Source organism: Merops nubicus, unplaced genomic scaffold, assembly GCF_000691845.1.
Source record: "Merops nubicus isolate BGI_N331 unplaced genomic scaffold, ASM69184v1 scaffold2559, whole genome shotgun sequence".
Lineage (NCBI taxonomy): Eukaryota > Metazoa > Chordata > Aves > Coraciiformes > Meropidae > Merops > Merops nubicus.
Window position 1 is genome coordinate 98548 of NW_008633038.1, and position 13648 is coordinate 112195.

The 13648-nt window shown below is 40.0% G+C and overlaps 1 protein-coding gene across 2 annotated transcripts in view; it reads right to left on the bottom strand.

Annotated features, from left to right (window-relative positions):
• KCNJ6 (potassium inwardly-rectifying channel, subfamily J, member 6) overlaps positions 1 to 12105 on the bottom strand; it is a 40149-nt gene extending 28044 nt beyond the window's left edge. Inside the window, exons 1-2 of one of the 2 annotated variants that reach the window (XM_008948096.1) lie at positions 12102 to 12105; positions 10627 to 11547 (exon numbers count right to left, since the gene is read on the bottom strand). In XM_008948096.1, coding sequence (XP_008946344.1) covers positions 10627 to 11547; positions 12102 to 12105 — 925 coding nt within the window. Of the gene's footprint in view, positions 1 to 10626; positions 11555 to 12101 lie in introns of those variants that run through there. The other variant, XM_008948095.1, reaches the window with a different exon arrangement.
• Positions 12106 to 13648: the final 1543 nt, after the last annotated feature.

The following is a 13648-nucleotide window of genomic DNA, read 5'->3' on the forward strand; positions in this document are numbered from 1 at the left end:
GGGGCAGCTGTATTGTGAAGGCAGCTGCTGGCTTCTGTCTTCTCAAGAGAGCCTGCCCTTGACTCATGGTAGGTGAACAGCATTTTCCTCAGACCAGCAAAGCTAAACCTCCTCCACTTCACAGCTGTGTAGATGTGGCTACTGCCTTCAAAGCAGATTTTTTTTGGCCAGACAAGAATCCTTGACATACCCAAAACTTTTGTCTTTGGACTCTTATATGCTTTTTCATGACATCTGTCATGGCCCTGTTGGCAGTTAGAAGCTCACTGCTGCACTTATTATCTGAAAAAGTAGCTCATTTGTTGTCTTCTCACTGTAAAAAGAGAATAATGGGAAAAGAATCTGAAAATGATGAAAAGGAAGGGGGATTTTCCCATCCTGGAGACCTAAATGTAATAAATTTATACTTCTTATGCAAGGGTGAAAAAAATTGTACCTAATGGCTGGTTAAAAAAAGTGCCAGCACAATTTAATTGGACTGGCTGAGTCATAAATCTTTTTTGCTGTGCTTGCTCTGCTATAGTCAAATTGATTTTTTCTCCTTTAGTGGTAAGACCTTCTCTCTTCAGTTCACGTTAGTCCTCATCAGTCAGAAATGTGGAATAAAAATTGTCAATCCTGATGCACCATAGGGCTCCACCCAAAGACAAATCTTAAACACTTTGACTCTGTTGCTAGATATAAGGCTACTAGTTGTGATGATAATGACAACAATGATAATAATGATAACTGAGCAACTGTTTGTAGTTGAATTTTGTGTTGGTACCTTGAATCACACAAAACCTGTCCAATGGATAGAGAAATAGGCAATCACAGCAATGTTGGATGCTTATCTCAACCTCTCTCGCTGCCTAGAGGGGCAGAAAGATGCAAAAGAACTTTTTTTTTTCTGCACCTAAATAAAACTGCATCTCGGGGAGTTGGGCAAAATCCAAGACAAGTAGGGAATGCTGTGAGTTAACACAATGATTGGGTCACTCTTCAAAGACTAGTCATCTGACAGATTCCAACCTTACAAGTTTAAGATTTCCTCTGCCATCAGACCTCCTGGAGTAAAGTTTGGTTGCACGGGCTGCCTGCTGTTCACAGCAATGAACTCCTCCTATTTTACCCAGTTCTGCCTCCTCTCTCTGAGGCACTACTGTCTCTGCTGATTTAATGGTGGCCACAGAACAGCTTTCAAGTATATGAAACAATTTCTTAAATGGTGACATGGGAGAACAACGAAAGCTGTTAGCTGGGCTATTCATTTCTCAAAGACATTCAATTCTCACAGGAGCTGGCTTAGCTTTTCATAATGACAGACTAATTTAGCCTGGGAGGGATATATGAAGTCATCTGGCCCTACCCATTGCAAAAAAAAACACAGCCAAAAATTTGCGTTGCTTGGAGCTTATGCAGACAAGTTATGGATATCTCTAGGGACGGTGGTTTTCCTACCTCTCTTGGCCCCTGTTTTAGGGTCTTACTAGATTTCTGGTTAAAAAAAAGAAAAAAAAAAATCCACCCATGTTTTTCCTAGTGTCTAATCAGAATTATTTGCATTGCAGCTTGTACATGTTGTCTCTTGTCCTGTCACTTTGCCCCTCTGAGATGTGCCTTTCTCCATCTTCCATGTAATCTCCCATTGGAAGGTTCAGACAGCAATAAGGGCCCCTGCACTGTCTCTTCTTCAGACTGAACAGTTCCAGAGACCTCTGCCTCTCCTTGTGTGTGTGTCCTGTGCTCCAGCTCTTGGTTATCTTGGTGGCCCTGCTGGACTTCCTTCAGCAAGTCCATGTCTGTCTTGTACTGGGGAGCTTTGACCTGGACACAACATACAGGAGATGGCCTCACAGGTGGTAAATAGAGAGGAGCAGTTGCTTTCCTCCAGCTAATGGGGACACTTTTACTAACGGGGTCCAGCATGCGTCAGGCCTTGTTCACTAAAAGGACATATTTTGGTGTATATAATTCACTTGCTGAGTAGCTTGTGCTAAGAGGTGTAGATATAATGAATCGATTAGAACTGTGTTTGCAGAGACTTGTACCCAGTTTACTCAGATGAATTTAGTGTGTGCAGCAATATTAATTTTATGTGTGAACCTCAGCCCGTTCATCTCCTGGAGAAGCCTGTACCAAACGATAGATATAGGCAGTGGTGCTTGCTAGCTTCCTTCCTCATCTTGTCTTTTTCCTTTTCTATTCTTGCTGTCACTTTGGTGACACGGAGGACATGCTGTCCTCTTCCAGCTCCAGTTAGTAACGGCAGTGCATGTTACCCTTCCCACCATTTATTTCTGAGAAGTTAGTAGAGCTGATCCTAATAATCACTCTGAATTGGCTTTCTGAATAAAATTTTAGCATTCTTCAGAAATCTCAAATGAGTATGTCATAGCCATGGAAAATTTGACTTTGGGGATCTCTTTCATTTTTTCTTTGCTTTTATGTTTTGAATGTTTCTTGAAATTGCTTATTTTTTGGCTAAATTGTAAGAATGGAATATCTAAAACTCAACAATCCTGTATTTATTAAAATCCTATTTCTTAAACAAAAGATTTTTTCCATTCTACAGAGATCCCAACAAGTGAAAATCATCAGAACCAGGAAGAACTGAAATCTTGTAAAGCGCCATGACTCAGTTTTTCTTTCATTCTCTTGGTTTTGGTGGGAATGAAGGAGAAAGAGTGAGTGAACAAGAGCACAAGGGTTAACTCTCTTTGTGCCTTTCACATTTGTTGTCACAGCAGCAGCTTCATCGTTCCCAGAAGATGCTCTCTCTTTCCATCTCTTCTGGCAATTCAGCAGCTGTGGAGAAGTGAAGGCTGGAATATGGCCAGAAAAATGAGATGTAGGTTGCTTGGCAGTTATACAGGTTGTCACACAAGGAAATGTTTTTTATATTAAAATCAACTTTGTAATAATAAACATAGATGTTCAGCATGACTTACTGGGATATTAGCACCTAACGTTAAATGACTTGTTGAATTAATCTGACTGTTGTAAGATGAGAGCATGCTGCATTGGAATATGGCTCTCTGGTAGTGTATTCTCCTGTTGAAGTTCTGGATCGTTCTCCTCAATGAAAAAAGCAGGCCAGCCTCCCTCCAGATGTGTAGCACAAATTAATGCTGCTCCAGGTTGCAGGTGAGAGTGTTGAGAAATGTGTGGCTGCTCAGTAAAAGCAGCCCATGTGCAGGGACTGTCGTAGGTGCCTACACTGCTGCCTGGACTCAGAGTCATCAGAAGGTGTCAGTTTGCTACTCTTCAGCGATACAAGTGAGCAGCTCTTGGAACCCTCTTTGGCTACATGGATAAACTAAAGCTCAGCTCTTTGTAGTATCAGGGTGGAGAAAAACAGGCAAAGCATATGAGTGATTCCGAACTTGTGTTTGATTTTCCTTGAAATACTGTGGTTGAGAACACTGAGACCATGTTTTTATAGTGGCCTTGGGAAACCCAGAAGCTATGCCACAATGGGAGTTTTTAGTGTCGGCAGCAGCTTTCTAGGATGGAAAACATATACTCAAAAGTCTTCTCTATCTTTTTCAAGTACTTTATGTAGCCAGTGGGTTTAGCTCAGTCCATACTCTTGTTCTTTTTAGTCTATCAAATGTTGATTTTGAATTTCTGGTTAACATAACAGCTTTGCTTGCTTATTTTTAAATCTTTTAGATCATGTTTGACTTTACAGTTATTACTCTACTCAATTTTGTGGAAACTTTCTGCTGAAGGTGAATAATCTGCCCGCTAACATTCATTAGAAACCAATGTAATATTTGTAAATTTAGAGATGCTTTACTGTTATCAAGGAGTGTAATGTAGCATATTTATCTTACGTTACAATTCAGTGAGACAGAACAGGAGGAAACAATATTATACAGCTGGAATTAAATAAGCATCAAGGGGAGAAGTGAAGAGATCTTTTAGAAATATGGGTAAAAACAGAGTTTGCCAAAAATACTCTGCACAGTTTTGAACTGCAGGCTAGTTAAGTATGCTTCATATCTGGAGATCAAACACAAATGAACAAGGTAATCAACATGAAAGAATCAGTTCATTTCAGCAAAAGTTCCAGGGGTGAGACACTGTGCTCACTCAAATCAATGTGTGCCTGGGATTTCACCACAGGTGCTCAGCAGCCTTCCTCTCCAGGTTAATGGACCTCAAATGACCAAAAGCCAAAGTCTGAAGTTAGAAATGATAGCTGTATTTTTCCTTTCCCAAATCAGGCATTTCAGTGCTGACCCTTAATTTACATTGTTCCAAGAGCAAATGAGCAAACTGAGCATGCTTAGGTTAATACACCTTGTCTTGAAAAGTGCTCAGAAATGTACAAGGCACTTCACTGTCCTGACACATTTCTCAGAAAGGCTCAGAAATCATGTCTCCACTTTGTAAGCAGGTGAAAAATGTTCAGTGAGCTAATTCTGCCTGGGGAATCCTTTGACCTGAATAATGTTGCTGTGCCCTTTGTAGAGACTCATCCCTCTGGTTTTTGTGAAGTGGAGATTTTTGTGATGGGGACTGTGTGGGCACAAGGGACACAAGCACTGTTCAGTGCAGCTCAACCTCTACTTTCTTGGTCCCTCCACTACTCCAGTAATACACAGTCACTCCTTGGTGTCCCAGCTGGGTCTGAAGACCCAGGGACTCCACTCTATCACCTTTGCAGATGTCTTGCTTCTGTGCTGAAACTGTAGGAAAACTTGGTGTCTTGAAGCTATGCTGGAGGCAGCAGTGCTTGTTAAGTGTCTGGCACCAAAGGGTTCTAGTGGGAGTCATATGGTGGTGGCCGGTGAGGTCTGAGCTGTTCAAAGAGGAGGGTGTCAGCAGAGCTTTCTGCTGTGCACTTCTGTTCAGGAAACAGCAGCAGGGCCAGTGATGAAGCACAACTTTTTTATTTTGTAATTCCTCTGGCTATGTAGATTATGAGCTCTGAAAGGGATAACATATGTAAGCTCATGAGTGAGAAGGAGATGTGAGCAAAGACAAAATTTTGGACATGTCTCTCTGCCACTGTGCTATGAAAGGAGCAACACAGACAGTAGAGGTTTGTGGGAGTGTGCAAAAAAAATGGAAACTGCCCTTTTGCTTTGCCTAGAGAAATCTAATATGGTTTGCAGGAGCACGATATGCAAAATGGAGCTTTTCTACAAGTTTGAATTGTGTTTAAAACAGATTTCTTTAATAGTATCTAATTAGCTATTAAAAGCTAATAAGATACTGTTAATAAAAATACCGATGGGTCTCAAGCATGTTTTTTAGGGATCTTACTTTTTGGCACATGAGTTATGCTTGAATCTGAGTATCATATCTAAATGTTTAAGGGTGAAGGAGAAATAGTTGTGAAGAGCTGAGCAGCCAGTTGGTGGGAAAGGGATGAAAGATGGACAATAGGCTGTTATCAAGCACTCGGCAATGTGTTTGTGTAGTACAGCATTGTTCAGAGACTAAATCTGTTAAAACATGTAATACCTTTTCCCTGCCTTCCCTGAAAGTGGTGTAGATACTATCACTAAAATTTTGATTGAAATACTCATAATCAGCATATTTCTTTTCTCATGAACTTTGCACTGTTAATTTTTGCCATTTTGCATACTGTTTTGACTATTATGAAATGATTATTGTCTTATTTAAACCTTATAGGCTCCTTCACCAAACAGACTGATCTTTTGCACCTGTATAGAAAGCTTCCTGAAACATCACAAAGATATTGGAGTGCCTTTCTTTGCTAGCATTCAGAACTCCAGCTCATGACTGCAATTACTCATGCTAACATGCCTCATTCTCTGTGTTAGAATTAATAACAATCAAAAGTTTTGTTAGAATTTACAAAATGGGAACATGAGCAAGGAATATAAGTGAAAAGGATTTCTGGCAAGCTCTAGGGAAATAGGGATCATAGAAGCACAGATTTATTTAAGTTGGAAAAGTCCTTTAAGATGATCAAGTCCAACCATTAACCCAGTACTGCCAGGTCACCACTAAACCATCTCCCTAAAAGCCACATCTACACGCCTTTTAAATACCTCCAGGGATGATGACTCCACTACTTCCTTGGGCTGCCTGTTCCAGTGCTTGACCACACTTTTGATGAAGTTTTTCCTAATATCCAATGAAAACCCCCAATGGTGCAACTTGGGGCCATTTCCTTCTGTTCTATTACTTGTTACTTGGGAGAACAGACCAACCCCCACCCTGCTGCAACCTCCTTTCAGGTAGTTGTAGGGTGCAATAAGGTCTCTTCTGAGCATCTTTCTATTTTTTCCAGACTAAAGAACCCCACTTCTCTCAGTTGCTCCTCATAAGACTTGTGCGCTAAGCTCTCCACCAACTCCATTGCCCTTCTTTGGACACTCTCCAGCACCTCAATGTCTTTCTTGGAGCAAGGGGCCCAAAACTGAACACAATACTCAAGGTGCAGCCTCACCAGTGCTGCATACAGGGCGATGATCACTTTTGTAGTCCTGCTGGCCACACTATTTCAAATAGCTAGGATGCTATTTGCCTTCTTGGCTACCTGGGCATGCCATCTCATATTCAGCGAGCTATTTACCAACACCCCCATATGGAATATACACATATATGAGAAGGTTAACCTAGATATCTAAGTCTAGAACCTAGCATCAAGAGAAGTTAAAATTCTTAAAAAAGAAGGAAAGGAAAACTGAAGTTTGAATAGCCATTGTAGTCTGACCATACCTGAAATGATGATGATCCAGCTTACAGCAGAAGCCAATTATTCTTAACTTTTTTTAAATTGCATTTGAGTCAATGTATGTTGGTCACATCACAGAGCACAACAATAAAATCTACTTTCACCAGTTGTTTTGTAGAAACACTTGAGTATGAGAAATCCTGGTTCTTTTCTCCCTCTCATCTACATTCCCTTAAGAAGCAATCTGAAAGTATAAACATCTCTTATTTGAAGAGCAGTGAAAAACAGTGAACAACTGGAACCCAAGCAATGCTTATTTGGAAAGAGAGCAAAGTCTGCAGAGATGTTTTGAAAGGTCGGAAGTGCTAACATACATATCAAAGGGAGATATTTGTTAGGATTGGGCAAGGACAAGGGGTAAATGTAGCAATTCATCTTGGAGAAATAAAAAAGACAATAAATCTGTCAGGCAAAGAAGCTGTAGTGAAGAGTGGGAATAGTTTTATACAATGTTTGTCTAGTTGATAGCATCATTTACTATATAAGTGTCTATGTGAACATTTTATTGCTTTCCACACACATTTTCCACAGCTGGCAAGTGTATTTGTTTACTTATCTGTAAACCATTCTGCAAGTACTGTTCTCAAGCTGCCTGTATGTCAGAATTATAAATGTACACTATTGCAAGTTTATATGTAAAATTATCCATATGAGCCTAAAGTTATCTGTCTGGCTTTGTTGTTAATTTTTTTAGAGTTCCAGATGTGTAGGTAATTTTCTTTCCTTGGTACTGTTTCAACTTCTGTGTTTATTTTTTTAGGCAGAGGGAATTGCCAGAGGGTATGATCTAGTGTATCCTATGGGGTAGATAAAACTTCACAAAGTTTGAGGATCTTGCTGGCTTAAGTAGGTTAGAATACTTCACATTCCTTTCCTGTGTTAGAAAATGCTCTTTTCTGTAAATTGATGCAGGCTTAGAGGAGGGATTTGAACAAGGCTGTTTATGATACAGGAATTGCATTACCAACAAGTCTATGGGCTGTTCAGAATACTCCTTCTTATCTCTTCTTTTATTGTAAATGCCTCAGTTTCTGTAGCTATCATAACATACTCACTTCCTCACTTCACCTTCTCAAATTTAAAAAGACTTCCTTTTTTTTTTTTTTTTTTGGCTAGGTGAAAGAAGCTTAAAAAAATTCAAGCCCATTGCTAGGAAAAAGCTATTAAAATTATAATGAAAAATTCTTAATTGTAGATTTTATTTTTTATTTTTTTTACGTTTAAAATCAATAAAACAGTTCTTCAGATGCAAGCTTTTGTGCTAGCTGTTTAGAGGAGTCAGGGTTCAAGATCTATTTTTTTTGGTCCAAAATAAAAAAATAATTTTCTCAAATTCCATCACTATAAATGTGCATACTCTAACAAATCTCTTAACTGGTCTCTAACAAATCTCTTAAGTGATCTCTAGAAAATAATTTGAAAGTAGTGGGGGCACTTTAATATAAGCAAACTTTTTGAATGGCAAATATCAAATACTGGTGAACTGAGATCAGTGAGTTAGTCATGTTTTTTTTACAGTTAGTTAATTTGAATTTAATGTTACTGCTCTCCCATAAGGTGTGGAGGGATTCCAGGATCCTGTCGTTTAGTGCTGCATAATTGTGGGACCAGAACCTTTGCTGGTATGGAGCTATTCTGTACATGCCACAGCAGTAGTCTGACACTAAAAGAAGTGTAAATTTGCTTTCAGTGTTTGCTAGGATGTAACTGACAAATATTTGTAAATTAAAAGAGGGAAAATGTCTAGTTTTGGTAGAAAGTCGGCCTGATTGCATCTTCAACAAAAATAACCCAATGCATGTGGGCAAAGCACAGAACAAGTGGCTACTTCTGCAGAAACATGTTTCAGAAATTATGCTGGTAATAAAGACATTAATCTTTCTGATGCCATAGACAGTGAACATTATTTGATGCCCTTCCCTCATATCTCAAGCAGATAGAGAGCCCAAACAGAAGAAAATGGAGCAGCTTAAAACTGTAAATGTAGCTACCTATTCAATCCTAGGGTAACACCTTAATCCTGGATGACTTCAGTAGGTTTTCAAATCACTGCATCCAGTTTCTGTGTTAATACGGACACTATTATTTTAACTTAAACTTGGCTGAGCAGTCTAAGAGATACCCCCTCCAGTGATGGCTGGAAATGGCTGAGTGGAAGATGTGGTCAGTATCAGAGCAGCAAAGGAGACCCCGGAGAGCCCAGAGAGCCACGTGAGTGTGTAGGGGTGAAGATAAGGTAAGGGAGAGAGAGTTAAACAGTGAAGAATGACAAGGCTTAAAACAACAAAGCTTCATCTAATGCACTGTGGAAGTATACTGTCTTTTGATTCCATAGGTATTTTGGGTGAGATGTTTTTTACATGACTACTACTTGCCAGGCATTTTTCTGGAAAACATGATGTTCAGTAAACCTGAAAATATCCACCGCTCTTTGGGATGTCAAGTTCATTTAGCTGCAATTCAGAAATTTAAAAATGGTGTCAGCTAACAAACAGCAATTTCCTCATCTTCTCACCTGAAGGTGACGCAGATGAAGAACCTCTGAGCCTATTGCACATATCAGAAACACTAAACATTTCATTTTGATTTCTCTTCAGTACCACCTACTTCCTGGAAAATTCAGAAGCCTTGCATTTACTACTTCAAATTCTCTGCCAAGTTCCTTCTGATTTTTTTTTTCCTCCATTTTTGTCTCACATGTTTATTATAGGGTGACAAGTGCTGTTTTCTTCTGACACCACACAATAGATGTGTGAAACACACACACATGTTCTAGTAAGAGCCTGCTGTTTATTTCCTAGCTCCAGTTGCAAAACATGAGTCAGGGTTAGAAAGGTTGTACCTCTGTCAGAGATGTATAATCCGTATCCTCAAACTTTCCTAGCTTTTGTTACAACAGGAGGGAAAAATGGCAAATCTGGTTCTTCTGTTTCTGTCGTCAGTGTCTCTTGCTCCCTAAGCACATCCTTTCTTCGTTGTCTAACCACCCTTCCCTTGTATTGGTTGTACTTACTCACTTCAGAGATCGATGCCGTCATTAACCCCCCAAAAGTACATCCAGCTTCTGAAACAAGTCCAGCACTCTGACTGCTGGAAATACAGCAGTTTTAGAGAAAGCATCCTCCTACTAGTCTTTAACACAAAGAAGAAGCATCACTAGTCCATTTCCTGTGAATTCCAAGCACTATTTTCTCCATGTCAAGTGATATCTGAAGTTCTGCTGTTATAATTGTAGGTAATGACCAAATAGCCTCTCAACAGGACTCTAATGGCATAGCATGTCTTGTTTATATACACGAGCTTTAAGTGTTCTGTACAATTCTGCAGTGTGTAGGAGGCCTCAGTGAAATTCAAAGTCAGAGATCTTTTGTATACTAAAGTGGAACAAGCCCCATGTTACAAGTTAAAACAAAAGAAAGCAAACAAGCAAGCAAAAAGAGAAAATTGAACACACTATCACTTCCTACAGGATTTAAACAGGTTAGGAATTTTATGTGGCAGGCAGTTATTCTGCAGTTACCCATGGGTAATTGGAAGCAGTAGGAACTATAGTGCTTCCATGTTAATCACAAACAGTTTTGTACTGATTTTTTTTTTCTACATCATTTTATCCCACAAGGTCCTAGTGGTTGAGTTGCTCCTGCAATAGAATGACAAATAACTGGGTGACATGCTGTGAAAAATTTAGAAAACGAGAAATGCTATCCCATTTTCCAAACAGAGCAGAAAAAAACATTAATTCCATTAGGCAAGATGGAACAGACAGTTAAACTGGGCATGCTTTTAGTTTTGAAGCTAACCAGATAACTGATGTCTTTTTCAAATATAGTGACTATTGAAGTGATTCCTTTGAAGTGAAGCAAACCCACTGATTTTCCTGTCTAAAATTAAAGCATTAACCTTATACAAAGTATAAGAAATGTTACCTGTTGCCTCCACCATTCCTTCTAGGATTACAACAATTTCTAGCTCCTCTTTGGGCAACTGGGCTTTGGAAATCTCCCAGAAAGGACTCTGCTGGTTAATTTCATGGCTGATGATCAGTGGTGAAACCAAAAAGAGACGATCATCCCCTGTGTAATAACCTACGTTGATATCTGTCTGGTTGAGTGGTATAAATTCCCCCTCCTTTGTCTGTTTGGATTTGATCAACTTGGCTCGTATTGATGCCTCTACAATGTGTGAATTCCTAAGGTCTCCTACTCGGAACATCAGACACAGCTTTCCATCCCGCATGGAAATAACTGCATTTGTAGAAAAAACCAAGGTTTCTGCCCTCTTCTTGGGTTGGGATATTTTCACAAACATGCAGCCAACCATGAAAGCGTTGACGATAGAACCTAAAACAGACTGTACTAAAAGCAGAATAATTCCCTCGGGACACTTGTCCGTGATGACCCGGTAACCATACCCAATGGTGGTTTCTGTCTCTATTGAGAATAAAAAGGCTGAGACAAACCCATTGAGGTTGCTGACGCATGGGGTCCACGTGCTGTCCCCTATATGATCCATATCTCCTCGTATGTAGGCAATTAACCACCATATCATTCCAAAGAAGAGCCAGGTCACAGTGTAAACCATGACAAAAATCAACAGGTTGAACCTCCACTTGAGATCGACTAAGGTAGTGAAGATGTCAGTCAAGTAACGGTAAGTCTCTCTGACATTCCCATGGTGGACGTTGCATTTCCCATCTTTCCTAACATACCTCTGGATTTTTCTCTTGGCACATTCTTTGTTTATACTTTTTGGCAGATCCTCTCTAGCTTGTTTGGGCAACTTTGGCTGATGAATGGTGACAGGGCTCTCTATGTCCTGCTCCATTGAGTCTTCTTCCAGTACATTCGCTGCCATGAAAAGCAAACAAAAAAGAAAAAATTAGGCACTATTTTTCGTTATTTCTATAGGTCAACATACAACTTCTTCCTATACTACTGGCATGATATTGCTATTTATCAATAAAGTGACCATCCTTGTTCTTTGGCCACCTGTTAGATACAAAACACAAGAGTCAAATGATGCCAAGCATCTTCAATTTATTGCTTCAAACCTTCAAATTATTGCTAAATAACTTGAAGGAAACTCTCATTACCTGTCAGATAATCCTATCTATACCCATATTTAAATTCTTTAAGATGTGTTTAAGCAGATCTTTCTTGCCCCTGTTGCCCTTTACAGTTTAATAAATGAGATTTCTTATGCACTAAGAAAGATCTTCTGGGAGATAGCAGATATAAACAAGGAAACTGATTCACTTGGGGGTTTTAATCAAAGAGATGAGCAGAGAAAATGAGCAATGGTTGAGCTATTTTTTTCTATCATTTGTACTGCTATGGGGAAAGTATTAAATAAGTATAAGCAGTTTATAAACCAATCAATTTTTAGAATGAAGCAATCCTACTCATGTTGAAGGAGAGGTAGGCTACAGTGTAATATACACCAAGAGCAATTCAGGCATATTTCCACAGAAAATCAGTGTCTCTCTGACACCAAGACAGGGAACTGAGTGTCCTTCACCCAGTAATGTAAAACATACAATACTTCAGAACATGACTTCATTTTAATTCAGTATGCCTGGGCCTTTAATTCAGGTGTACCTTTTTCTCTCACAGTATGGGCCTAAACAGCATTCCTTCATAAATGTCTTAGAAGAATTTAAAGCTCAGTAATGTCAGCATGTTAGTCTCCCAGCCTTTTGAGATAAATAGCTTCATTATCTTTATGTGCAAGGAAAAAGAGTTTGCTGAGAGGAGAGTGTTTTAATCAAATGTGTTTTGTATGAAGCTGTGGACACAGTGAGATGTAGGATAACTGTTGTTTTACTGGAAACCCTTCTGCACTTTGGGGCTTGTTCCTGCAGGAATTTAATCTCTTGAACTCCTAATTTTCTCCCTTCTGGCTAACTACTACCATTCTGCTGCCAGGCTGAAGGGAAAAGGCTGGCTCTACCTTGGCACTTGCCTCTGAATATAGTAGCACTGATGTGACGTTGTACCATTTTTTTGCAGAGATGATCCTGAACAGTCAGGATGTTGACCTGTGTACTGTTGGTGGACCATGCAACGGCCACAGTTTACACTAACATGCTGCAGTAACTACTGTGCAGGTCTGGGTGTGGCCTGATCAGTCTTGCTGTGGGTGGTGACCTTCAAGCAGAAAGCTGGCAGCAGGCACCTTGGGTTGGGAATCTCTTAATTTCCCTGAACTCCAGTTGCCTCTTGAGTTCTTCTTGCCTGGTGGGGAAATGGGAGCATAGACCTGTCAAAGCTGCTGCTTGACATACTAGTCTTGTCTCTGGCTCCCCACAAGCTTGGGTGTCTCCACTTGGTACTGCTCTGGTACTGCAGTAGACCCAAACCCTTTCATGTGGAGGAGCTAGCAGGGAAGCCTGAGCTCATGTCCAGAGAGAGGGCTGCACAAGAGGTTGCTCTTGATGGATCACTAGGGCTCAAAGGCTATTTTAGTCAATCACTCTTAGACACATGTGCTACATAGCAGATCATCTGTGGAGTCTCACAATACCTGTAGCTTTTTCAAGATATGCAGACTCATCCCTGTGGAGAGAGATCACAGATCCTTGTAAAGTTTTAGGAGTGACTGAAATACTCAGGAAAAAAAAAAAGGGATTGTAGATGGTTGTCTCTCCTGCTCCACTGCCAGCCAAGACTCTATTCAGTCCATAGCCTTTTCTATGTGAAAAGAAAGGCTCAAAGGCCAACAGTAGCACGGAAACCTGATAACAATTCTGTACTTTAAGACTGTCTGCTCCACCCTGTGTGACCTTTCCAGTTTGCTGCTGTGTCTAAGGAGAGCATTACTTGGGCTGATGGCAGCGGCAACACTGGAAGTCGTGTCACAAGGCAGTCAGTTCCGAATCAGGCCACCCCAGCTGGTGACAGTGTGCCTGTTTGCATTATCGCTAATGCTATATAATGTATGACGAAATAA